The sequence below is a fragment of the Pungitius pungitius genome, chromosome 1 (genome assembly GCF_949316345.1).
Source record: "Pungitius pungitius chromosome 1, fPunPun2.1, whole genome shotgun sequence".
Taxonomy (NCBI): domain Eukaryota; kingdom Metazoa; phylum Chordata; class Actinopteri; order Perciformes; family Gasterosteidae; genus Pungitius; species Pungitius pungitius.
The window spans coordinates 15,244,235-15,270,443 of record NC_084900.1 but is presented as its reverse complement, the minus strand read 5'-3'; the positions used below and the strand labels follow the sequence as shown (position 1 = coordinate 15,270,443).

Here is a 26,209-nt window from a genome sequence, read left to right as displayed (position 1 = left end):
GCCATCATCTGGGTGTTGCACTTTAAAAGACAAACCCTGTGAAGAACACGGTGGGGGCGGGGCGCTAAAACCAGGAGACGGAACGCAGTGACGTGTGCTGCATTCACGTGACTCACGTAACCTCCGACTTTTCACAATGATACAGCTGTTAACACGAGCTTGCAGTGCAGTTAACACAACGAATACATTGTTCTCAAATTAGTTAACACCGATGTGATGTTTGTTGTTGTTGTAAAATCACGTTTTTGTTGATGATGAAATGATAAAACACCGTCCCGCCTCGCGGGTGAGTCCCCGTCTCCCCCGTTGTTTTCCACAGCACGCGAAGTAGACGCACAGGTCACGTGATTGACAGAATCGGGTCGTTTTTGTAAACAACCGTGCAAAAAAAGAGAAGGTGCTCGACGGGGAACCAAGTTCCGCTGCTTCGACCGAACCCGGAATCCAGAACCTAGAACCCAGAGCCGGACCGTCGCGTGTCACCGGCCCGGTAGACGCCGCCTCGATGCATCGCGGAGGAGCGGGCACGCAGCGGGGATCATGGACGTGTACGACTTGTTCAGTAGTTGCAGAAAGGGCGACGTTTGTAGAGTCAGGTAAACGGCGGCTGAGCTCCCGACTGCTGGTGCTCCAGCGTTACTTCCGGTTTAACAACAACAACAACTTTCGAGCCAATTCGTGCAGATAAAGTCAAAGCGCAACGTGTTGTTGGCTTTAGCTCACCAGCTGCTCGGTGTGCTTTCACACGCACAGGTCCATGTCAAATGAAAAAATAAATAATACGAATAAAGACAATCCAAGGACAACGACACAGGAGGTGTCCTCGTAAAAAGACAGACATCCGTCTTCAACATTAAATCGACCCGTATATTCGTGCATAGAGTTCCTCCGCAACGCATGGAAAGTGGGAACATTTCTAGTAGCAAACACAACACTTGTTCCTCTCCGGAGGTGGAGCGAGACCCTGAACGCATCATTAAAGGCCCCCTGAAGCTTTCGACCCTTTGACCCTTCAGCCGTGGCTGCACCGCAAGTGTATTATTGATGATTCGACCCAAATACTTTCCTCTATTTAGCACATTTACAGCCTAGTCTTCCATGAGGAATGGTGGAAAGGTTTGCTCCTGGTCCTCCTTGTCTTTTAGTAATCGTGACTTGGTATCGCGTTAGTTTGACTGACCGACACCATGACACCACGAACAGATAAATCCATATCAAACCTGGAGCTCCGGACACACCAATAATGCCACTTTACTTCCTCTCGTTCCTCTCTTGTATTTCCTCTCCAAGATACCTTGTTGAGCAAAGAGACGTGGAACTCAACGTCAGAGACAAGTGGGACAGCTCTCCTTTGTAAGTACGACTCTTCTGCACGCCACCGTTAGCCTGAAACCTAAAGGCGCCTGCGCTCTCCTCCCTCAGGTACTATGCTTGTCTCTGTGGTCACGAGGAGCTGGTCCAGTACCTGCTGGCTAACGGTGAGGTTTGCCCATTAATAACAAATTAAGTATGATGTGAGAAAGAGCGCCCCCCCTCCCTTAGATACCGAGGGGGACCGTTGCTGTCTCTCATTGGTCGTCCCCTCTTTGCTTCCCAGGCGCCAAGTGCGAAGCCAACACGTTCGACGGCGAGCGCTGCATGTACGGCTCTCTGAACGAGTCCGTCCGCCGCCTGCTCAAAGACTACAAGTGCATCAGCGTGCGCGCCATGCAGCGGGACGACTTCAACTACTTCCTGCACACGTGAGTCATGTCCCCGGGGGGGGGGGGGGGGGGGGGAGGTGGAGAGACGCTCTGTCGGCGGTGGGATGAAGAAGTAAAAGCTTTTTGGCGTGCCGCAGGTTGCTGGAGCAGGGCCCGCACAGCGACGTCAAGTTCCTGGTTCACGGGCGAATGTTCACGGCCCACCGCTGCGTGCTCAGCGCCCGCTCCGAGTACTTCACCGACATGTTTGAGACCAAGTGGAAAGGGAAGACCCTGATCACCCTCAAGCACCCTCTGGTACAGAGAACGCCTCCGTCGGCAGGGCCTCGCTGCCCGATGGTCGCGTCAGTGATACAGACCACGCGGCGTGTTGTTTGTTTGTTTACGTCTCTGTGGGTAAAAGGCGCTTTGTCCCTCAGGTCAACCCTTCGGCCTTCGGAGCCATCCTGCAATATTCCTACACAGGTGAGGGGGCTGGAAGCAAAACTAATGAAATGAGCAAATAAATAATTCAATCCAAAGACCTGAAAATAAATGAACTGCACGGCGCCGCTGCAGGAAGAGTCTCCCTTGATTCCTGTTTTCCTCAATGCTACAGGGAGGATGGACATTGACATCAGCCTCGTGGAGGACTGCAGGCGACTGGCTAAACAGTGCAAGATGGAGCTGCTCATAGACGAGCTGGAGAACAAATGCAAACAGCTCTATGAGTTCGGTAAGACGGCAAACTTTTTGTCTCTGTTACCCGAAAACACGATTTCCGCGGCGGGACAACGGAGTGACGCGGCCGTCTTGTCTCTCCTTCCGCCCTCGCGTCCCAAGTGTCCCACAAGCCGGGGATCTGTGTGAAGGTCCTCAGCCTGGATCCTCACAGCTGCCAGCTGCAGGAGGAGATGGCCCAGTTGGCGGACTGCGCCCTTCCCATCGAATTACAAGTGAGGACGCCAGGAAGCAAAAAGCACGAATGACGCCGCTGCAACACTTTAACGAGCCTCTTGTGCCCCCCCCCGGCTCCCTCGTCGGATCTCCCCAGGTCGGATTCGGTGAGCTTCCTTTCAACCGAGTCGACCGCTTCCCAACGTATCCCGACATCTGCTTCAGAGTCGACGGCTTCAACTTCCTGTGCCACAAGGTGAGACCGATGCGGCTCCCCCCCCCCATCATCTCCCCCCCCCCATCCCCTCCCCCGATGACCACGTGACTTCGCCCTGCGTTGGTGTCTGCAGGCGTTTTTCTGCGGGCGGAGCGACTATTTTAAAGCGCTGCTGGAGGACCACTTCAGCGAGGGGGAACAGCTGCAGACGCAGCCCGGCACGCCGGTGATCACCCTCCACAACATCTCCCACGAAATATTCATGCACGTCATGTACTACATCTACACCGATGACACACAGGTGCGTGCACGGATTTAGCCACTCGTAGTTCCACCTGCCGATGAGTCATAGAAGAGACGATGCAACAGAGGCATCCTTGACTTTTGCCTCATACTTAATATCAAAAGTATTTGTTGGGTGGGAACATCTAAAAAGCACCACAACATTTTGGGGATCTTTGTGAAATGTCACCAACGATTGTGATCAATAAAGTTTCCATCTTTGAAAGCCGGCTAGCTCTCTGTCACCCGGAAGATGACTTCCCCTGACTGTGCCTTTCGCCCCCCCCCCCCCCAGCTGATAACAGAGGTGTCCTTCGACGTGCTGTGCGTGGCCGACATGTATCTGCTGCCCGGCCTGAAGCGCCTTTGCGGGAAGACGCTCGCCAAGACCATATGCGAGGACAACGTCCTCTACATGTGGAAGACGGCCAAGCTCTTCCGCCTGTCCCGGCTGGAGGACCAGTGCACGGAGTTCATGGCTAAGATCATCGAGCGGGTGGGTGTCTGTGTCTCTGCGTTGACACTGGAGGGGCCTTTGTTTGGGATGAGGCTGTCTGCTCAGCTCGAGAGGGGGGGGGGGGGGGGAGACTATTTGTCCTTTGGACACATCTGATTTGGCATTAATCCTGTGGATGCAACTGGCTTTAAAAAAAAAAAAAAAAAGTGAACCTCCTACCTGTCATTGATCTCCGTCACAGCTGGTGGAGCGGGCCGAGTTCGCCGAGATCATCAAAGAGGACGCGGCGTCCGTGGAGGAGCGGCAAGAGACGGACTCCGTCCCGCTGGTGGACGAGATCCGGTACCACATCACCGGCAACGTGCAGACCTATAGCGCCATAGAGGAGGCCAATCAGAAGCTGGAGGCCTTGGAGGAGTTGCTCAGCAGCATCAACATTTACTGCTGAAGGGGCTCGATGAGAGAGGAAACCTCCTGTCATTGGGCTTTTATTTTATTCAGTATATACTTTCATAGAAAGCTTTTTACGGTGGAGTCGGCGACCCAAACGAACCCGTCAATTTGAATTTAGCCTCCCGCTCACTCCCGGTGTCTCTCTCCCTTTGTGTTCATCCTTTACCCGTCTTCGTTCAAGTCCTCTTCCCTGTGCACCAGCATGCGCGCCCCCTAGTGGCCAAATGTGTGTATGAACAACGGCCTTTGACCCCGAGAGTCCTGGACTAGAATCGCCGACTGCACATGTGAGTTATTTTATTAAGGAGACATATCAAAAAGAGATTTGGTAAAAAGTACCAAGTTCTGCAAGACGGCGTTTGAGGAAATTGTGTATGATGTATTTACACATGCATGTTTGTTTTAGGCATTATGTGTAGCTGCCAGAATTTTCGACTAGCTGGTTATTTTGCTCTTTAAATCTGCACTTTGGCCTCAACAAAGCTCAGCACCAGCCCTCCAAACTGACTCCAGATGTCGTTTCAATGCTCGCAGAAAGCCAAACGAGTCGCACAACGAGTGCTGTGCGACTGATAACTATGGGTAGAAAAAGACAATGGAGTATAAATTCAGGTCATTACTCCAGAAAATGTTGTTGGTGTGAAACTTTATGTTAAGTTGCATAGAATGTGGTTTTATTATGTCTGTAACCCAACTTTTATTTGGAATTGATCGGACGTGGCGGCTGAATGTCAACACACAATCCGCTCCTGTGTGACACTTTAGTAATTATTCCTACGCTATTTTCCCCTTTTAACATTTCCCTTTATTTAAACCTTACGTGGAAAAACGTATTCCCGGCGGCCTTGTGTGTGACAAACCTCTCTTGCCCAGTGTGCGCACACCAAAATAAAGCTGTGACTGAAATGTTTGCCTGTAAAATCCACCATCCAAGATAATGTAAACATATCGGATCTTGGTTTTGAAAATTAAACGCCTTTCAGAATTCTGAAACATCTCAACAACTAATCGTATGTACTGCCATGAGTTTTTATTACATGACATGTCACTTAGCTGATGCTTATCCAAAGCGACTTACAATAAGTGATTTTTGGTATCTAGACATTGGTGCCTCTCACAGGACGATCTGTAATCCTTCTAAGAATCCTATTGACTTTTCATCTGGCGCCACCATCTGGTCAAAACTTTGTTTAGTCCAGGACTTTACCAAATATCTCAAACTTTCATCCAAAATTAAAAAGGAAGTTGGCTCATGAATGAGTTTTTAAAATGGTTTTATTCTGAAGCTCTTATCACGTTCACGAGCACTTGGCTCTGATTTTGAAAGAGCCAGAAAGCCCCGGTGATGACCACAGGCCTAATGACGTGCCAGTGGTAGTAAATCACAACTTAGATAGACTTTCATAAAAATATTAAGATTGATACTTTCCAGCCAGGTATTCGATTCCTCCCACTTTCGTCGGTACTTTCGCTTGTAAGCTGGACGGGGGGGGGGGGGGGCATATATTTATCTATGCGGGAGGGGTATCTGGAGCTGGCTCCGCCATTCTTTCAAATCGACACTCCGTCTAGAGACCCGCCCTCCTCTGACTCTGATTGGGTTTTTTCAGGTTCACAGCCAATCAAAGCAACGGCGGCAGCGAGTATTACCCAATCAGGACGAGTCTGCACATTATTCGGGTGGGATCATTTTCATGGGATGCTGCATTGATGACGACTCGGAAAATACGGGACAAACCCCATCGCGTGTTGATTCAAAACGGGACGCCTATTCTCAAATATTTCACAAGTATTTTAAGGGACGGGTGACAAACCTAATGACAGCATGTTAGCATTTTAGCTCAAAGCACAGCCTCATAGAGCCACTAGCATTGCTATGGACTCTTGTTCTTTCCTTAAGCAATATGTCATGACAATAACACTTGTCCCCATTAAGAGCAGCAGACCTCTCATTTTACCGTCTGCCCCTGTCACAGCTGGTTGTGGTTCCCCTGTGCACCCCTTTCCTCCTAATGTGTCTACCTGAGCTCACTTTGATCCATTTCTGTTCATAATGTAAAGTATAAACTACCTATAAAACCGTCACAGCCTCCGTAGGATGTTTGTCAGCCTCTAAAGTGTGAAAGTGAAGGCATTAAAGGGCCGCCATGTGCAGCATAATCAATATCTGCATTGAAACTGCCTGATTGTCGAGTTTACTTTTTTAGGACTGAAACGACCACTTAGGAGTTCCTCAAAGTTACTTGAAATAAAATGCAGGTGCAGTTTGTGTGAACCAGAAGAACTCCTCTTCCCTTGAAGGCCCCTGAAGATGGCGCCATTTCTCCCTTTTCAACCGCCTCAGAAACGACCCTCTGCATAGTGGGAGACAACTGAACTCATCACACTGGTCTACCCATTCATGGGAACATTTGTTGTTTTCAAATCACACGTTCATCACAAGTCGACAAAGGTGAAAAGGGAAGAAAAAAAACAACCCAAAACGTTAAAAGTTCATTTCCGTCAACGGGACCGCTGGCTTCCCGCCCAGTGTTTGAATAGAAAGGAATAAACAACGCGATTACTTATGACCCTAGCAGGCTTCCTTTGCAAACATTTAACGGCTGTTGCTAAGCAACTGGGTGTGTGGTCGTTTTTTTTGGTCCAGGGTGGGAAAGTACATTTTACTGTGTTTTCAGATGGGCGAAGGGACCGTCACACGGCCGCACGGGAATTCATTCATACTCCTCGTCTCTTTATTGGTATCCATGGAAACCGCGCTGACAGGTCCATCCATCCGGGGCCCCGCTAATAGCCGCTCGCGCCTCAGTTTGTTCCCATTCAACGCCTCTGCAGCACCTCGCTTGTCTCTAGTCAACACTGTGAGCTTTTACTTGGAAAAGTAAATATTCAGCAATAGTCAGAAGTTGAACCGGCGTTCAGGTGTAGGCTACTTGATTTTACCGGAACTATTGTATGGATTATGGATTGTGTTGTTATTAATCCCATTTGTGGCCGGTAATGATGTTATTATGATAATTATTCGTAGGCTCTTTAATCGTTCCTTTCCCATCATTGTTTTTCTTACTATACTCTCGTTATTTGAATAGTTTTCCTGGCACCTAATGGTCGTTCGACGAAAGGGGGAGGGGAGGGGGTTCTTATACTGACAGAGGATGTGTACAGATTGTTTAACCCTCTGATGAATATTTGTTGATTGCATAACTATTTTGTTTCCTGTTAACATGATTAATATCTACATCTCATGGTCAGTTTCTTTCTTGGCGAGTTGTGCAAATATTTCATGCAGCCCGTTGAGAAAACCAGATGTTGCCTTCCTCCACTCTGACATTGATTTCTTGAATATTTTAGCCCATCAATAACTCAACTTTACTGCATGCCATTGCTATTTTTTTCTCATTTGGAACTGCTCGCGAAATGCGGCCATCTGCGCAGTGTGCGTATTCCTGGAGGTGCAGCCTCTCTCGCAGAGGACGCTTCGCTATAAACGGAATTCTCTTGTCTTACCGTCAGGGCGTTGACTCACATTCAAGTCACGTGTGCTGTGCTGTAAAAACATGTTTTGCACTGATTATCTCAGTTTTTATCTGGAAGGGGGCGACTTCGGGTAAAATCTCTTGGCTCACACTGCGTGACTCATCGAGCCTCCACCGTGACATCTGTCTCCTCATACAGGAATCTGCATTCAGTCAGATGTCAATTATCTTCACCTGACAACAGAGGTTATGTGATCTGTCCAGCTGTTTGCAGTGCGCGCTCCAGTTTCCCTTCAAATCCAAAACTGCCAACTTATTTCCGGGCTTTTCTTAATTTAGGTGTTGCTGTGTCGTTATTAACACGCGCGGCATGTGGCATGCCATTGGTGGGACTGTTCTTCCTGGAACAAATATCTATTCTTGCTCACATGTATAGTGTATAGGATTCATTACAGTTGGAACAGATGCAAATATATATATATATATATATATATTATATCACCTACCCCTCGTATGTACAACCGAGTGTAATCGTGTATCTTTTAACATTTGAAGTAAGCTCTGAGTTCTTCTATTGGAGGATTTACAGTTTCTAATCAACATCTGTCTGAATGCCTTGTGGACAGAGCTGCACAGTTGCGACCTTGTCCCCGAGTATTGATACGTCATCGGAAGACATAACCGCAGACACCCTACTGTATCAGGGATTACCCCCCCGGGAGAGAGAGGGGGGAGGTAAACCCATTAGATGGAGACTGACCTGAACACTCTGGCCCTCACTCCATCTAGAAAGACACCACGTGGGTGCATTACTGTTGGGCTGCGTGTCGGTTTGGAGCAAACATTGTGCTCAAAGAGGCCTCACACCGACGTGTAGCTCATGTGAATTCTCACGCGGTGTGGGACCTGCGCGCGGCGGCTCCTCTCGGACGCGCGTGACCGTCAGACGCGCGCACCGGCCACGGTAATTCGCTATTACGCGCCCCCTGCCGCCCCTGTAAACGGGGGGTCGTACTGCTCTGTTTGGAGACGCGTGAGGAAGTAAAACGTGCGTTTGCCCGTCACAGTCCGCGCTGTACCGCGCCACTAAAGGTGCGCCACAAGGTCGCCAGCTCCGTGGATGGATAAACACGACGTCTGCACGTGAGGGAGGATTACGCCCTGACCACGTGACCCATCTGCCCTCAGACAGACCTCTGACCGAAGACGGGCTAAATGCGTCCGGGACAAATTTACCGCGCGCGCGCAAAGCCGACAGAGTGACAGAGAAAAATAAGGAAGCATTTAATTACTAAATAAACAATAATAGATAACAGATCAAGTGAGAAGTATACAGTCATTTTCCCTCAGACTTCTATACAATCAGACGTATTTTTGCAAGCAGAGATGTCGCCCCCAGCAGGTCAGCAGAGAGAATAAAAGATTTAAGACAATTCCGTGCGGAGGAACCTGATTGGTCAAATATTTCCTAACGCAGCGCTCTGATTGGTGCTTTGTGGGTACGGAAAAAGGCATTTTTTCCCACCTTTTTTCGGAATGTAAGGCCATAGTTTGAACCAAAGTAGAAATAAACCTCAACAAAAATGATTTCAAGGAACAAATTGTGTTGGTTATTACTTTAATTATTTATTAGCTCACTAAGCTGGTCACCATAAAGGATCATGGCCTCCCGAGAGTTGTGTATGTTATAAGCATGACTCCATCCTAATGATTGGGGAGGTTCCCTGGGTGGATGTGGCTTCTATTGTGACCTGATACAGAGCGAGTTCTCTCCTGTGTGTGTTTGGCTACTTTAGATTCAAGGTTGGTTTCTGTCACAGTTACAAACAGCGAGGCTCCAAACTTGTTTTGTTCTTCTTTTTTTTTCTGGTTACTTTCCTGTTTCCTGACCGTTTCACCCTCAGGCTTCAGAAAGCGGTTGTCCTGCTGACAAGGCTTTTGTTCTCTGCAGGGGGGAAACCATCACTGAGACCCGAGGCGCCCGGGTGGCTTTGCACTCTTTGCTTCACAACACAGACATGAATTGTTGCTTCTGAGGCTAATGAGGAAATGTGCAAGATGAAGCATTCACGGCACAGAAACAAGGAACATAAACAAACACTGTTCTTTCCTGTGGTTTGATTTGAGTGTGTTTTTTCCCTTATATGATTGCGCAATGGAATCCCTTGCTATCTGGTTCAAGAAACTATTGTTGAACAGTAACTTAGTCATCATACAAGTGGACAGACCTCCTTATAAATTGCTATTAAAGGCCACCGTCTTGATGACTTAACCTGTGCAAAGTATAGTTTTGTAAATATTTCGTAGCAGAGTTCAACCCTAAAATATGAAATCATGTTTTTTGGTGTTTGGTGGGCGGGTCTGCAGGAGTACCCTCTCTGATGCATGAATGATTGACACGTTTTTCTTATACCTACACACAACAGTATGTTCTCGGGTAGCACTTTCTACCGGCATGCTGTTTTCCAACGGCAGCTGAGCTCTTTCGTTTCACTTCATGACGGAGACCTCCCTCTCGGTCATGCATTTATATGCATGATATAAAACCACGTGGCCAGGCCATCTGTTGAATTGGCATGACTGACGCTGCAGCCTAAGACAATATGGTGGAAGATATTCACAAGCTCTGCAGGCACAAGAGATAATCTACATGCATCTGTTCTGCGGCACACGGTGGAATTTAAAATATAAGATATTTGCACTCTGGAGATTGCGAAATATACTGTTAAATGCAAATCAATGAATACATTAATAAATACATTTAGCTGCCACTTTTTCTAGTAACAAATGGCTTCATTAATCTGTTGAGTATTTTTGGTTGTTGGGTTGCTAGGTTGTAAAAACCCACTTTAAGCTAAGCAATGCTACTGTGTTGTTGATGCTAACACCCACTGTATTGACAGGAAACAAATAATCTGCGTTTGATTACAGTTCACAGTGGAGCTGTATTTGAGTACTAATCACCATATCTTTGGCACATATTTCTATGACTCATTAACGCTTCAAAAGCCACCTGTTACGTCTTATTAGAAATTCAAACACAATAAGCATGTAGTAAGCTTACCAACATTATAATAGTTACCAAATTCAAGGGACAAACACCCGCCAATTCCACAACCTGGCAACCCACCATCTATATATATATATATATTTAGTATATATTCCATTGATACATCCATTGGTTTCAGCTCATGAGAAACTTATAAGTGATGAATCTCGAACACTATTTTATTTTGTTTTGTTTTTAACCCACAACACGTGCAACGCGTCTCCTAAACGCTCCTTTCGGCACCTCATTGGTGGTGAACGGCGATCGATATGTGTGATTTCAGACTGGTGTTATGACGTTAAACAGGGAGGGGAGGCTGTCGCTTTAAGAAGTTGTTGCATGGAGGAGAAGCTGGTGATTTTCCACTCAAACTGATATTAAACTGTTTCCCGCGGCGTTAAAAGGAGGAAGAGCAGGCGGCTTCGGTGACGCGAGGACAGGTAAACTTCTCCTTTGCTCAGGCGGTGCTTTTATCAGGAATGAACAAAAACAAACAAACACAAGATGGATAGAAAAAACTCTGACACAAGTCCGCTTCTGTTTATTATTTTACGGTTGTTGTTGTTGTTTAAACTGCGTGTTTTGATGCAGCTGATTCGCTTTATTCTCAGAAATAAACAAACCAGATTCGCTCTGTTTTCCTTTGACATGATGCTCTGTCCTCCTTTTTCCCACAATGTTTCCGTTGTGTATATATAAATATATATTTGTATATAAATACAAATATAAAAGAAATCCTGGCGTTTTAACTCGTGCTTTGACAAAATAAATGAACGTGAGCAAATATAGGCTTGGTCCTAGAAAAAAGAGAAGCCTCTGTTTTGGCCTTTGAACCCTGTTTCCTGTGTTTACAGCCGATAAGACCCTGTTCCTCGTTTCTCTTTCATCGTTTGTTTTTTAGGTCTGCTGTGATGCGTTCAGGCTCAGCCCCGACTTCACAGTGACATGTGATGCGCGCGCGCGCGTGTGTGTGTGTGTGTGTGTGTGTGTGTGTAGCATCCACTCATTAAATGAATGAGTTTGAGCACCAGTTTTTATGTTGATAATGTCAGATATTGCATCATGATTGGCCCTTCCTGGTTTTAAAGGGTGCATATTACATTATTTTTATAAACTCTACGCGTCTTTACCCGCTCATTATTTACGTGCACTTTAATGATTAACATCACAATGTTTTGTTGTATGTATGTAATATTACACATATTATGAATGAAATACCATGATTTTTCGTCATATTAACCCTAACCTTTTAATGACATATACACAATAAGTGCATTTCCACATAGAGATACAAATTCAGAAGAACAAGTAACAAGAAAGTACAATTTTCATCAAATAAGCAGTTTCAAAACATGTTATAGAAAAGTGCCATTATAAGTACAATTTAAGTGCTGCGATTTGTTAGTGCTACAGTTTGTTAGTGTTTTAGTCAAGGTAGAGTCTGAAGAGGTGTGTCTTGAGTTTTCGGCAGAAGATGTAGAGGCTCTCTGCGGTCCTGATGTCATCAGAGAGCTCATTCCACCATTTAGGAGCTAGGACAGCAAAGAGTCGCGATCTCGCTGAGTGCTTTTCTCTCAGTGAGGGAGTAACACGCCGCTTGGCAGATGCAGATCGGAGTGTGCGAGTTGGGATGTAGGGTTTCACCATGTCCTGGATGTAGACTGGACCCGATCCATTCACAGCATGGTACGTCAGTACCAATGTTTTGAACTGGATGCGTGCAGCCACTGGTAACACTGGTAACTGGTTTCACTTTATTAAGGAGAACTCTGATTTCGTCACGCTTTCTCTCCCCCCTCAAACCCAGTCATTCTCGCACAACGGATCAGACGGCGTCCTTCAAAGGTCACGTCACCCTAAAATACTTGTAGTTTTTTAATTGTCTTCGTCCGCTGTGAGCTCTCAGAGCAGAGACTCCTTATTAGGAGCTCTGATACTGTACTTGTTTACATTTCACTGATAACAAACCGCATGTCATGAAAAGAAATGAGAGGGGGGGGGGGGGGGGCGATGCCCAGTGTGTTATGTCTGAGTATATACATATGTGTGTGTGTGTGTGTGTGTTGACATGCAAAGATGCTTGCCGTTGTGTAATTCACAGCCGACCCCGGCCTCTGAACACATACACAAGAAGTATGTGTATGTGTCACCCCTCCCCACACACAGACACACCTCCCCCCCCCTCCCTCCCCACCACTTGGCTGTGTGTGTATGTACGTGGGGCAGGGGAGTAGTTGGAAGTGGAAATTTACAGTGTCCCGCGTTTCTACCTGAGCTGTCCGTCACACGCAGGCGGCGTCCAATCTCCACCTTGGATTTAATTGTTTAGCCAAGAGGGGGCGGGTCCTGCCCCCTCCAACACCCGCCCCCTTCACCCCCCACACCCCAGACCGGCTGTCAGCTCCACTTCTTGTGACCCGCGTCGGCATAAAGGCGTTCAGTACAGAGGAATGGTGACAGCTGAGGGAGAGGAACTCTATACATAGTCGCCGGCCATGAAGGAAATGTAAGTTTTTATGAACCGCATGAAAGAGACTTGATTTATTTTGTCTGCGTTGTTGTTCCTGCTCCAATGGCTTTAAAACCGTTGGAATAAAACTAAGCTGTTCTGCTTTGGTGGATGTTTGTGGGTTTAGAGCTTATTACTTTCTCGTTGTCTTCTGGGATTCATGTTGACGGGATTTAACAAGATCGAGTGAGGATTGAAGCCGCTTTGTTCTTCTTCTCGTAGGTTAAGGAATTTGTGTTCTGGTTTAAGTCCCAAGGACAGTTTGTCTTAAGCCTTATCTGGGATCCGATCTCCTCGCAGGCAGGTGAAAGCATACGCCAAGCAGACAAAGGGGGAAACGGGGGGAGAAACGGGGGAGAAAAGAGATAAATAGATGAGATGCCCAGTGGGAAAGAACTGATCCCGTTATGTAATGATGTCTGAGAAGGTAAAGCCTTGCCGTGCATAACAGGAAGAGAGAGATCCAGTAAATGATAGGACGCGGGGGGGGGAACGTGGGGGGGAACATGGAGGGGGAACATGGAGGGGGGGGGGGCTGTCATCGATGGAGTGAGGAGACGCAGAGTTCCCTCTAGGAATGCGTTAGCGCTTGAGGAGCCGCCTCATCGACGTGGGTCCCTGTGACTCGTGGCTCGTTTTCTCATATAAACCAGGAACAAAACCAGGTTCATTAATGAACAACTTTCCCTTTGAAAAATCCCTCGGTCTGACATGAGTTATATTTTTTGAGTATTTGTTTTGGCTCCTCTTAAAAGACGAGGTAATCCCCCACCTGTCGATTAATCATACGTCTTACAACTAATTACAGCTTTCCCATCATCCTTTTCCTTTTTGTTCTTTCGTGGTTTGCCAGCTGGGAGCTTACGAGTCTTGGCACGTCCTACCGGGTTGTTCCAGGCCCTATTAGGGTTTCTCGTCTCCTCTCGGGCCCGTCCAGGTGGAAATCAGATGCCTCTCCATCGGTTCTAACAAATCCCTGTCTTTCTTGGAAAGGCGGTTTACAGTTTCAATACTCAGGCAACCTTAAGCGCCCTCGTGTCGTCTCGAGGTTCTGGGAAAACACCGAGATATCCGCCGGGCTAAATCTGGCCTCCGAAGGGCCGACTTGTTGCAGAAGATGAAAGCTACAGAGGAAACTGTGGCGTTCCTTTTCCCCTTCGGGGATCACGTGACGCCCCCCCCCGCCGCCACACGAGACGAAAAATAGCAGAGCGCCGGAGTCACAATGTCAACGTGCATTTTGGCCTACGCTTTTTCGAAAATCACTTGACGTATTGATGGAGGTCCGAATTCTCATTTGTTCTAACTACCGACACACAAAGGGGTTGAAGGAAAAAAACACATCCAGGTGCTCTCAGGTGACCAAGGGAAGAACATCAATGTAAACAGAAGTCTTTGGCTGGTTCTGTAGTTTTCTAGTTTGACAACATTCAGATTAGTTTTCCACAGATGTAACGATTGTGACGAATAAAGAAAATCAAATATGAAGTTTTCAGATGTTAAAAACTAGGATTCCTCCGTCTGGGTTTAAATCCCTGAAATGTTCCTCTGGTCCGAATGACCTCCTCGCGTCAGTGGTTGAGATTAGCAAGATTACCGGAGTGCTCAGCGGTGAGTCTCAGGAGACGGCGTAATCTCCCCTAAGCCCCGCCCTCTCTCTGTGTCTGGCCCCGCCCACCTCTGTTTGTTTGTGTGTTTTTTTTATTTTCTTTAAAAAACAAATAATGGTAATGTTGCCGCCCACAGCATGGCACAAAAAGAGAAGCTCCAATGCTTGAAGGACTTCCACAAAGACACCCTGAAACCATCGCCGGGGAAGAGCCCGGGGACGCGGCCCGAGGACGAGGCCGAAGGAAAAGCCCCCCAGAGGGAGAAGTGGGCCAGCAAGCTCGACTTTGTCCTGTCGGTGGCCGGAGGCTTCGTCGGACTGGGAAACGTCTGGCGGTTCCCTTACCTTTGTTATAAAAACGGTGGAGGTAGGCGGAAAGACACACACACACACACACACACGCACCTTTCGGAGATGTGTCACTCTCTGCCTCCCCCTCCCCAGGTGCGTTTCTCATCCCTTACTTCATCTTCCTGTTCGGCGGCGGCCTGCCGGTCTTCTTCCTGGAGGTGGCGCTGGGCCAGTACACCTCCGAGGGGGGGATCACCTGCTGGGCCAAGCTGTGCCCCATCTTCACGGGTCAGTGCCAGCGCAGCGGCACAGGCTCAAATTGTCCCTCACAAACATCATTAGATATTTAACGCAGGGGGGGGGGAAGCATAATTTGCCAAAACAGGAATCCCGCTTGGGTTTTCGTCCTCTTTTAGTTGAGTTTTCATCAGAATATTAAACAGAATAATAAAACAGTTTGCGACTCGACAATAAACGGCTAAATAAAAATGAGAAATACTCAAGTTTACAATAGAATATGACAAACAAACTAAAAGTGCTGGACAGTGTTCAAGTAAATCTTTTATTAAAGTGTTTATTTGAAGGTAACAATAGTTGAGAGATGTGTAAATGAATGTACCTAGAAAGTCAATATGAACAGTTAGATACAAAGAAAACCAATTTAAAAAAGAACAAGAGAAGAAATTAAAGATGACATTAATATATGTAAAAAGCAAATGAAGTAACAAGTAACACGGAGGATTAATGTTGTAGTCGCCGTGCGTCTGAAGTAGCTCAGAAATATGAAGTCATCCTTTAAACCTACGAGGATTTTGTGAGCGTAACAAATCGCGTTCTCCGTTGCCGTGGAAACGGACCAGCAGCAGAAAGCGTCGACGGTGTGTTCCGTCTTAAAGGACGACGCACAGCGACCGATACCTCAGGAAGCTCGAAGATCACAGGGACCCCCCGAGTCCACGCATGACAGCTGCCCCCCCCTGTCCTCGTCCTCCTCGCCCTCTACACCTTCACACACACACACACCTGGCACAGAACTGAGTCGTCTTATCAGTTTGCATGTGGTATGTGGGAACGAGGAGGGGGGGGGGGGGGGCTGAGATGTTGAGGTTATAGATACTTGCCGGTGGAAGAGTACCGGGGATTTCTAAATTCCAGGTTCGTGACAAAGTCGTCTAAAAATAGCGTTAAAACACTAAGGACATTATAACAGCAGACAGCTCAGGACGCTTCCCCCTCTTTGACTTAAAAGCTGTTGGGCCGCATGCAATATTACCGCTATTTGGATTATAAAATAACAGTGGATCATGTGACTCCTTTCACGAGAAAAGTGAAAAGCTCGTAGTGACAAAACCGCACAGAATCATCCTTCGTGAAGACCAAAATCAGTGCTTCGGAGATTGATTGGATGGGATTTACATTTACATCAGGTGACCAAAAACAAAAGCTTTTAACGAGGGACCCCCCCCCCCCCCTCCTGCAGGTATCGGCTACGCCTCGGTGGTGATCGTGTCCCTGCTGAACGTGTACTACGTGGTGATCCTGGCCTGGGGGCTCTACTACCTGTTCCAGTGCTTCCAGCCCGAGCTCCCCTGGGCCAAGTGCAAGCAGCCCTGGAACACGGAATTCTGTGTGGAGGACACGGTCCGCCGAAACAAGACCTTGTGGCTCGCCGCCAACATCACCAACTTCACCTCCCCCGTCACCGAGTTCTGGGAGTGAGTATTGACCCACGCGCACACACCCACACAGGCGCGATTCCTAAAAAAAGGGCTGTTTACTTTTAGTTTTCTTAAACTATGTTTGTTCAGCACAAAGAAAATGAAAAAGTGCGTATTTATCCCTTTAAGATCAGATCCCAGGTCATATTTGGCATATATTTGTCACAACAAAAATCTCTTTCACGGTTGGGATATTTGCATAATAGTTTCATTTTCTAACATTAGATATTTATACAAATAAGAGACTGATTTATCATTAAGGGAATGAGTGAAGCAAATGTTCTTTTCTTTGGTCAGAAAGCGTTTGCTTGGTTCATTACCTGCGTTCACGTAAACAGACCCAGGACCTGCTGCCAGACTCAGGAAGCTGACCCTCAGTGGGCCGCTCTCTGGCTTCAGATACAAGGTCAACCAATAGCATCGCTCAATGGGATTTCTCTCATTGCTCTCGTTTTTGCTTTTAAACACACGCTTGAATTCACGACTAATTCATCACATTGAGCGTCTGTAGATATTTATTCAGCATCTCCCTCTCTTTCTATATATATATATATATATATATGACATTTGTATAACCACATCGTGTGTCTGTGTCACTTCCACTTATATCCCCCTGGACGCGGTTTGTCTCTCTGTCTCCTTGCGCAGACGCAACGTCCTGAGCATCTCGTCCGGGATCGAGGACATCGGGACCCTGAAGTGGGACCTGGCCCTGTGCCTCCTGGCGGTCTGGGTCATCTGCTTCTTCTGCATCTGGAAGGGAGTCAAGTCCACGGGGAAAGTAAGCGGCCGGAACCAGAGAACTGGTCCTGTTACTCGTTGTGTTGCCTGGATACCATTTGCCGCTCGGATGGGAGGCCACAACGCACGCAGAGCGGCTCATTCGGTTTGATGCTCAGCCTCCGCTTCCGTCAAAGGAAGTAATTAAACTAATGAACAGTTCACCGATCTTTTCTCTCATTGTTGTTGCTGTTCGACCACTGGACGAGCGGCACAACTCACCAACCGTGCGCTACGTCACAGTTATTAAACCTGAATATAAATCCTCTGAAGGACGTCTCGGGTCAGGGAGGAGAAGTGCTGTACCTCAGAGGTGATGAGTCCTGGGTCCTTTCGGCTCATCCTCCCCGTTGTCTCCGGTCTAGGTGGTGTACGTGACGGCCACCTTCCCCTTTGTGATGCTGATTGTGCTGTTGGTGCGGGGAGTGACTCTGCCCGGGGCATCCGAAGGGATCAAATTCTACCTTTACCCCAACCTGACTCGCCTGCAGGACCCGGAGGTAAGTCACAGAACTATCCGTCATCGCTTGTGAAGTCCTGCAGTAAAAGTATTTTCTGCGTAAATGCCGGAAATGAGGTCTGCGGTTCACACATGTTTAAGACATTCTGAGAAATAAAATCGATATAAAATTGTCTGAAAAAGCTTGCTAACAAGTGGCTAAATTAAATATCTAAAGAACCCCCACTTATATTTCTTGCTGAGAGTTAAAAGAGAAATTTGACACCGCTTCCTAAATAGGAAACTAGAGGTGGCAGCCGCTTAGCTTAGCATAACAACTGGAAGTAGCTAGTCTGGCTCTGTGCCAAATCCACCCTACCGGCATCTCCCTAAGATTATTATCAAACATGATCCCAAATCCAACCTCAGCTGGTTGCTTTTTAGTTTTTCAGACAGCAACCAAGAAACAACGTGTTAATCTGGAAGTTCTGCGCTGATCTTCTTAGCTTTGGAGTCAGAGCAGCTGTTTCTGGTCTTCATGCTAAGCTAACTGGCGCTTCATATTTAACAGCTGGAGTTTTAAGTGACGTCAATCTTCTCATCAAACTCTCAATGTCTGAATCTCAGTCGTGTAGTTCAGAATGCCGCGGTTGTTTTTTTTGTTTGTTATATAACTCCATTGCATAATTCATCATGAGGGATTGGATTAACATCACATTTGGATCTGATGGCCCCCGTGTGTCCTGTGTAGTTGAAAACAAAATTACATTTGACTACGCTGCAAGTTGATGAGGCTTCAGACGAAAGCAACAACACAGCACCGTGTCGACACTCCTACGTGTGCATTACATTTTAAAACGTTCTATTTTGAACTCCTGGTAGAAGCTTTTGCCGATGTGGAAATTGCGCTGACTGTGCATTCTGGAACTTTTTAATCAAGGGAGTCGCCATCATAAGCAATGGACCAGGTTGTTACTCACGCGTGTTCCCACGCAGCCTCCGGGGCTTCTGACTCAACTCTCCTCGGCTTCGTGGCGTCTTTGCTTTTTGGTTTTGTTCCGCCTCACCGCTCTCTTCGGGGTCGCTTTCGGCTGAAGTGGGATCCGGGTTGTTTACGCTCATAATGATGATTTTGGGGGAAGTGGCTTGTGTTGGAGGAGCGTTGCAGACCTGCTGACTAGCTTTCAGCTAATAGAGTCACAGTCAGATACTTTCCATGAAAAACAGTTGTGTTTTTACGTTGGATCGTTTCTTTTTATTTTGGCGTTCTCTTGCTTGATTCTCAAGTTTAACAACCCTTAAGCCTTTAACAGGTGGCGTCTGTGTTCACAACTTGTTTCCTCCTAAGTAGACAGAAAACTGAATGTGTAATCACATGTTGGCCGTCTTGATGTCTTCTGTTGGTGCGCACGGTGGGCCGATGATCTCATGCCGTTTATTCTGTTTTCCATTAACTTCAACAAACGAGTTAAAGAGAAATCAAACCAACAGAAAGGAAGAAAGTACACTGAACTTTATTCTCTCCGTTACGTGGTCCCATTCTGTGTTGCCTTTTCAAAATAAAAGCACTTCTGTGTTCATGGGAAATAACTAAAACAAAGTACACTTAAGGAATGAACACGTGTAACCCCGCTGTCCACATTGAGGTCCTTTAAAATGATTTCACAACAGGTCGGCCTCATCCGTTCCTCCTCCTCTGTCTCCTCAGGTGTGGATCGATGCGGGGACCCAGATTTTCTTCTCCTACGCCATTTGCCTGGGAGCCATGACATCGCTGGGGAGCTACAACAAGTACAAGTACAACTGCTACAGGTGATTTGAGTTTCTGCTGGGGGGGGGGGGTTTCTGTAGTAGTGACAGCAACTCGTGTCAGAGACGTGAAAGGAAAATGGGAACTCCGGTTCCGCCTGTGTTCATTAACAACCCCCCCATGACATATGTGTGACATAGGGACTGTTTGCTGCTGGGAGGCCTCAACAGCGGTACCAGCTTTGTGTCTGGCTTCGCAATATTTTCCGTCCTGGGCTTCATGGCACAAGAACAAGGGGTGGACATTGCCGATGTGGCAGAGTCAGGTACGAGGGTCCAAGCTGATGGCAGCAGCGGTGGTGGGGCGCTGTTGCCAAACGAAACAACCAAAAAGGAGCCAGTATTTTAAATGATGGAAAAAGAGGTGGTGGTGGTAGGGGGGGGGGGGGTCTCGCAAACGATGATGCTGACATGTAGAGGTGTCGGCAGTGGCACACGCCTCGTTTTAAAGGCTCAGAGGAACAGCAGACGTCATGGCAGCGGCGTTTTTAGCTGCGCAATGAGCTCCTCCATCAGGGTCAACGTCAACTCGCTCTCGGCGTTTTTAAGTAGCTTCGCGTCGTTTTGACCACGGGGGCGTTGATGAGAAGATCGGCACGCCACTGAACCACTGTATGTGCGCTGGCGCCCTGGGTGCGGCATGTCAGGCCGGCCGCACCGCACCGTGAGCTCTGTTGGCGAGCTGTGGATCCCCGGAGGTGGACGCCACAGGCCCGGTTCGACGCCTTCCTTTTACACCCTGTGTGTCTTCTTTTCCGCTTTGTCACTCCGTTCACTTTCAAACTAAACTAAATTCAATTTTTTGTAATGTAGAAATAACTGAACATTGTGCTCAGGTGTTCAGCTCAGCCGGAGGCACTAGTTAACGTGACTGCTGACTTTGTGCCTCGTGCTCCTCATCATGTCGGTGTGTTTCATGGCTTTGCTGCAGTCCTCGCCTGCTTTGTTTAGTTCAGATTCCACTTTCATTGTCAGGGTGTCGTCAGATAATGCAAACCGTGGCATGAAGAGTTAAATGTGACTCACACAATGTGAAGCAGCTGCATGAACAGGATCTAATGGAATGTGCAGTGAGATGTTCTCTGTGTCTAACGTTCAGTACAAACAGTGTGCAATTATGTCCAATGTATTCTCAAAGCATCTCAACACAGAGAGCCAACAAAATAATCTTTAAATGGTATTGATCTAATTTCACTCGCTCAGCTTCTCTAGCTCAGTCATTTGTCCTTATTTTTTCTTAAAGCCTCTTTATGTCGTCCAGGCTGTAGATTAGATATCGGAATCACTAATCCTGTCCTCCTCCCCTTCTCCCCACCCCCCACTGTGTCCTCCCTCCAGGTCCCGGTCTGGCCTTCATCGCCTACCCCAAAGCCGTGTCCATGATGCCAATGCCGACCCTGTGGGCCGTCCTCTTCTTCATCATGCTGCTGCTGCTGGGCCTCGACAGCCAGGTCAGTACCTCCACCGCCAAAATGCTGTCCCGGGTCCCGCGGACACCTCCCGGGGTCCCGTGGGATAGTTGGCCCATGTGTGAAAAACATTTAGGCGCACCTCTGATCTACATCTAACGTCTCCGAGTTATCAGTTATATGAAAGTTAAATCTGTCACACCGCACTTTGGAAGAATTATATCTCGATTACTGCCCCCGTAACCCAGCCAGAAGCCCAACATTTAGTTAGTAGCAGTCTGGTAGGAGGCGGAGCTGTGATTAAGACGAGATCATCTGCGTTGACAAAACACAAGTGTGCGCCAGAGGGATTTGCTGGTCGTGTCACATTTCATGCCCCCCAAGTGTAATTCCACTCCTGTGCTAACTCAGTCCTGCACACGTCTCAGCCAACTGAGAGATCAGCCTCCGACTTTGAGCATGTGTAAAATACACATGAGGCTATTTTCACGGGAGAAGTTACAGTGTGTGGGTGTTTGCGTGGGTGCATTTCGTGACCTTACGTTTCATGCAGATTTGTGGTCCTGAATGGCGCATATTGTCAACATCGCTCACACATACATGCCGCTGCTACGTCAGGGGCTGTTTGTTTGCTTTAACAAAGAAGCGTGTTCTTTGTCAGACATTATGTTAGACATTATGTAGCGAGGAGACACATGGGCGTAGGGGAGAGACGGGGAGACGGAGACAGTGACGCACTGTTGTTTTGTCTCCGTCTTGTCTTGGTTGCGATAAAACGGGAGAGAAGCTGCGCTTGAATTCTCATTACGGCTCAACAAAGACGCCCCTCATTCTGTGATCACTGGTTTGTGGAGGCAAAACAAGAGCTGCATGGAAACACAGAGATAAACCTTCTTCCCCCTCCCACTCTGAGAACTTAATAGTTGCTTTTGTCCCCCCCCCCCCAGTTTGTTGAAGTGGAAGGACAGATCACCTCCATTGTGGATCTGTACCCGGAGGTCCTCAGGAAGGGCTACCGGCGGGAGATGTTCATCGCGTTCATGTGTTCCATGAGCTATCTCCTGGGGCTCGCCATGGTAACCAAAGTAAGTCCACCAGCAGTCGCCCCCCCCCCCCGAGTCAGTGGGTTCGGATCAGCGGCAGAGATAACGCCGCAGAGTTTCCACCCTCTATTGTCACGACCAAATATGGCCTTCAATGTGTGTGTGTGTGTGTGTGTGTGTGCGCGAATGGAACAAATTCGCAACTGCGTTTTCCGTTTAGAAGTTAGCCGTGCTTCAATGGCGCCTTACCACCTGTTGAACTCTGCCTTTGTTGGTTGGGTGCCAACCGCCCACCACCACCCACCCTGCCTTAGCACCCACTTCCGTCCCTGTGACTCCCACCAGAGAGGCAATTGATGTGTTTTCCTCCCCTTCTCTTGGCTTTTCCAGGGCGGCATGTACGTGTTTCAGCTCTTCGACTACTACGCAGCCAGTGGTGTGTGCCTTTTGTGGGTTGCATTCTTTGAATGCATCGCTGTCGCCTGGGTTTATGGTAAGTGGAAGTCATGTCCTGTAGCGCGTGTGTCGTTTTTCAAAGTTATGGTCCTTGGGTTTGAGAAAAAACAAAACAGAAAAAGAAAGCACAAATGATGTCTTCGGGTGGTAAACAAAGGCGTCCTTGAGGTTCCTCCCACGTCAGCAGTAAATTTACTTTAACTGTACGAAGGGGTGTGGCAGCGAGGGGGATTCTTATTGGTTATCCAGAGGTTGCCTCCCAACAGATTACATCCATGTGTTAATAATGCAGGAAGAAGAGTGGCCCAATTGGAACACTGTGTCTTGGACTAATTAGGATTATTATAACTTCTTAAGTGCAATAAATCATGCATCCGCCAAATGTGCCTCCCTTGATATTGGTCCTTTATGCCATACAATATACTTCAATTCATAAACAAGTTTTTCTTCCATAGAAATAAAATAAAAGTGCCTCTTGGGGCACAAAGACTGTGGTGGGAAAGTGCAGGTTGCTTATTGACACAATCTTTACTAACGATCAAACTGATTCACCTTGAAATGTTGTTTATCTAGTCATCAATATATTAGGTTGAGTTCAAGGGCTCAAACAGATTGAAGATCTAAAAATGACAAACAAAGAACAGAAGGGAAATCCCTCTTGGGTTCAAGTGCTCACTGCCAACAGACACGTGCAACCTATTAACAGTGGAAACAGATGTAAACCGGTGTCCTAGACTTCTTCAAAATGTTTTTATTATGCTTACAAAAGATGATATTGTAGAGGCATCATGGAGCTCCTCTGCAGATGCTTGGAGGTGATGCCATAAAACACAGTGAGCTACAATAAACACGGAGGAAGGATAAATGATGACCTGAAAAGGCCAAGTGTTTATAACACTTTTATAACAGTACAGTGGAATCTGTAATTAGGTAAGAGGCTCATTTCAACAGGCAGATATGGAGGTCATTCTGCAATAACACGGCACAGGAATAGGACAGTGTTTGCTGATGCTGATGTTTGTTTTGGACAGGAGTGGATAACTTCTATGATGGCGTCGAGGATATGATTGGCTACAGACCAAACGCATGGATGAAATGGAGCTGGACCTGGATCACTCCCATCCTCTGCATGGTGAGGGACGAGACAAACGCTGATGGTCTGAAACGTCCAAGGTCTCCAAGAGGAGCGCCACTAAGCTAACGGACGCTTGTGTTTGTCCGGCAGGGCTGCTTCGTCTTCTCCCTGGTGAAGTACAAGCCCCTGACCTACAACAAGGTGTACGAGTACCCTAACTGGGCCATCGGTATCGGCTGGGTTTTGGCCATGTCCTCCATGATCTGCATCCCCATGGTGATGGTCATCAAGATCTTACAGTCAGAGGGACCCCTGATCGAGGTGAGCTCGCTTTTTTCGGTACTTTTGGAGAGAGAAAGATTTGCGGAAAATGCATTTATTGTTTTTTTCGCCGTGAGTTGATGACATCACTCATATATATCGGTACCCATCGGCATGAAGCTTGATCCAGGAGTGTTAGCTTAGCTCAATGAGCTAGCCTAACGTCAGCTTAATCTGAAAGTAATCCAAAAACTAGCATCTTTTAACTTTTCTTTTGTTTAATCTGTAATAAAATGTAAAGTGTAAAAGAGTCACGCGACGAAACGGAGGAAGACGTCAGCAGGCTAGTTTTCTGTAGCAGTACTAGCTAATGTCTATTTTTACTACAGAAGGTAAATAGTAAAAAAGCATGTATTACCAGTAATAAATGGTGTGAATATACCTGAAGTAGTTGTATTGTTTTGTGGCTAGTCACACCAGTTAGTACTTATTCAGACATTGAGTGTTTGTGAACATTTTTTTCCCTCCTGAAATGTGTCAATTTTTGACATGTTTGTGTTTAACGTCTCCTGGTTGTGACGTTAGCTGCTTAGCTGGCGCCTCCTATCTCGGCAGGAGCAAATTTAAGTCAAAATGCCTTTTTCCCCACACACATGCACAATTACAGACGCATTCTTGTTATTCATTAAGTGAGAACAAAAGACCACTTAACGTTATGCCCGAAGGGCCGTCGTTCTAATCCCGCCTCCCGCTCTTCCCTCAGAGGATAAAAGCCGTGGCGGCGCCGGCGAAGTCGGGCGTGAGCTCCCGCCCGAAAGAGTACACGGTGAAGGGCGGCGAGGCGACGCTGCCCCTGAACCCCGACGGGAACAACGGCTCCGCCAAGCCCACGCACACCATCGTGGAAACGACGATGTGAGCGCTCTCTGTGAGAGGAAAACGGCTGACGTGCTTTCCGCGTCATTATCCTGTTCGCTCGCTCTGACAACGGAAGGTTGACATGTTCACGTTAGAGACACTCTGCTTTGATTTCTACGAAGAGTTATATAATATTGTTTTAATGTTTTTTATTTTTTTTGCTATATCGATATCGTTGATATTACAATTGTTATTGCTGTAGCTGGCACTGATCTCAGTGAAGTATTTTGAGATAGAAAATATTCAATGTTTACTACCATTCTGTTGATTCCGGAGAAGAGATGAGGAATTTGCTTTTTTTTGTGTGTGTAATAGAAGAAATTCTTATTTCACATAAATGTACTAAACTAAACGAGCAATTAACCACGTAAAAGGTAGACAACGCGCGATTGTGGCATCGTCGTTGCCTACGCTAACTACTAATGTCTTGTTGTTGTTGGTCCCGCTGCAGTGAAAATGAATGTACGTGAGCCGCCCACGTCCCTCAGAGTAAGAATCTCGTAAGAAAGAGGAAGTAAGGAGAAAAGGGAAGTGGCATTTTTAGAGTATTTGTACACAGCCTGTGTGACTACTATAGTCCGTCCCAGTGCATTTATTCAAACCTCTCTTTGCACTTTATATGTTGTTCCAACTTTTATTGTAGTATTTGTTTTGATTGTCGCGCGATTATGTGGAGTTGCATTTGCAGCACGTTTCAGGAGGAAATCTTTTTAGTTTCTAACTTTTTGACATTGTAAACTTTGGTATACAGTATACAGTTGTCTACGTGCTACGGCAATGACTAAATAGAGTAGAAATCTGACATCAAATGTTCTTAGAAGAATCTGTGGGTAGATCCCTTTAAACGTAAAAACATTTTTCTGAACATCTATTGTGCTCATTACAACAGCAGATGCTCTCTGCAGAACTGCCACTGGATTCTAGTTTCTCATGTTCGGTTTAGGGATTTCTAATGTAGAATTTGAATTGTTTGTAAATCACATATGCCTTTTTGTAACAATTTTATACTGTACATCATGTGAACACCATCACCATTTTACGAAATATCGATTACGTTGTGAGCCAAGACTACATTTTTCAGCGTGCATTATTCATTGAAAGCAATGATGGCCCCCTCTGCTCACTCAAAATGCACCATCAAATTTGGAATATCGCTCAATAATTCAACAACTTGCGCAGAAAAATCTGAAGCATGTGCAGTAGCCGCGCTGCTCTGTCTTTTCAAATCTTGGAGATTCAAGTGTACCAAAGTATTTCTGTCAGTTGTCCCCTTTGAGATGCACATTGCATCATTTCTATATAGATTACGAATAAACAGTTTTTTCCTTTGGATTATGTGTCTTAAGAATTTTTCCTCTTAGATGTTAGTTATCACGGGA

At 46.8% G+C, this 26,209-nt stretch overlaps 2 protein-coding genes across 3 annotated transcripts; both read left to right on the top strand.

Moving 5' to 3' along the window:
- Window positions 1–348: 348 nt before the first annotated feature.
- On the top strand, window positions 349–4,996 carry abtb1 (ankyrin repeat and BTB (POZ) domain containing 1). The gene is made up of 12 exons (XM_037479438.2): window positions 349–596; window positions 1,291–1,353; window positions 1,423–1,478; window positions 1,598–1,742; window positions 1,841–2,000; window positions 2,123–2,168; window positions 2,302–2,418; window positions 2,526–2,638; window positions 2,737–2,835; window positions 2,930–3,097; window positions 3,374–3,574; window positions 3,777–4,996. Exons 1-12 carry the CDS (start codon window positions 541–543, stop codon window positions 3,981–3,983), a joined length of 1,431 nt encoding a protein of 476 aa, XP_037335335.1. The 5' UTR covers window positions 349–540; the 3' UTR covers window positions 3,984–4,996.
- A 5,784-nt stretch (window positions 4,997–10,780) lies between these two features.
- On the top strand, window positions 10,781–26,162 carry LOC119222695 (sodium- and chloride-dependent taurine transporter-like). 2 transcript variants are annotated; one of them, XM_037479515.2, is made up of 14 exons: window positions 10,781–10,953; window positions 14,769–14,998; window positions 15,076–15,210; window positions 16,403–16,637; window positions 17,289–17,421; window positions 17,786–17,920; window positions 19,568–19,671; window positions 19,810–19,934; window positions 21,007–21,119; window positions 22,025–22,162; window positions 22,511–22,613; window positions 23,608–23,708; window positions 23,802–23,972; window positions 24,676–26,162. In XM_037479515.2, exons 2-14 carry the CDS (start codon window positions 14,770–14,772, stop codon window positions 24,829–24,831), a joined length of 1,878 nt encoding a protein of 625 aa, XP_037335412.2. In that variant the 5' UTR covers window positions 10,781–10,953; window position 14,769; the 3' UTR covers window positions 24,832–26,162. The 2 variants fall into 2 exon arrangements, with proteins under 2 accessions (XP_037335412.2, XP_037335410.2); XM_037479513.2 differs by lacking the exon at window positions 10,781–10,953 and adding an exon at window positions 12,867–13,019.
- The last annotated feature ends 47 nt before the right edge of the window (window positions 26,163–26,209 follow it).

Coding starts and splice junctions, on each gene's coding strand:
- abtb1 (XM_037479438.2), top strand. CDS start 541: ATGGACGTGTACGACTTGTTCAGTAGTTGCAGAAAGGGCGACGTTTGT. Junction 2,836..2,929: donor TCAACTTCCTGTGCCACAAG/GTGAGACCGATG, acceptor TGGTGTCTGCAG/GCGTTTTTCTGCGGGCGGAG. Junction 3,098..3,373: donor TCTACACCGATGACACACAG/GTGCGTGCACGG, acceptor CCCCCCCCCCAG/CTGATAACAGAGGTGTCCTT.
- LOC119222695 (XM_037479513.2), top strand. Junction 16,638..17,288: donor CCCGTCACCGAGTTCTGGGA/GTGAGTATTGAC, acceptor CTCCTTGCGCAG/ACGCAACGTCCTGAGCATCT. Junction 17,422..17,785: donor GAGTCAAGTCCACGGGGAAA/GTAAGCGGCCGG, acceptor TCTCCGGTCTAG/GTGGTGTACGTGACGGCCAC.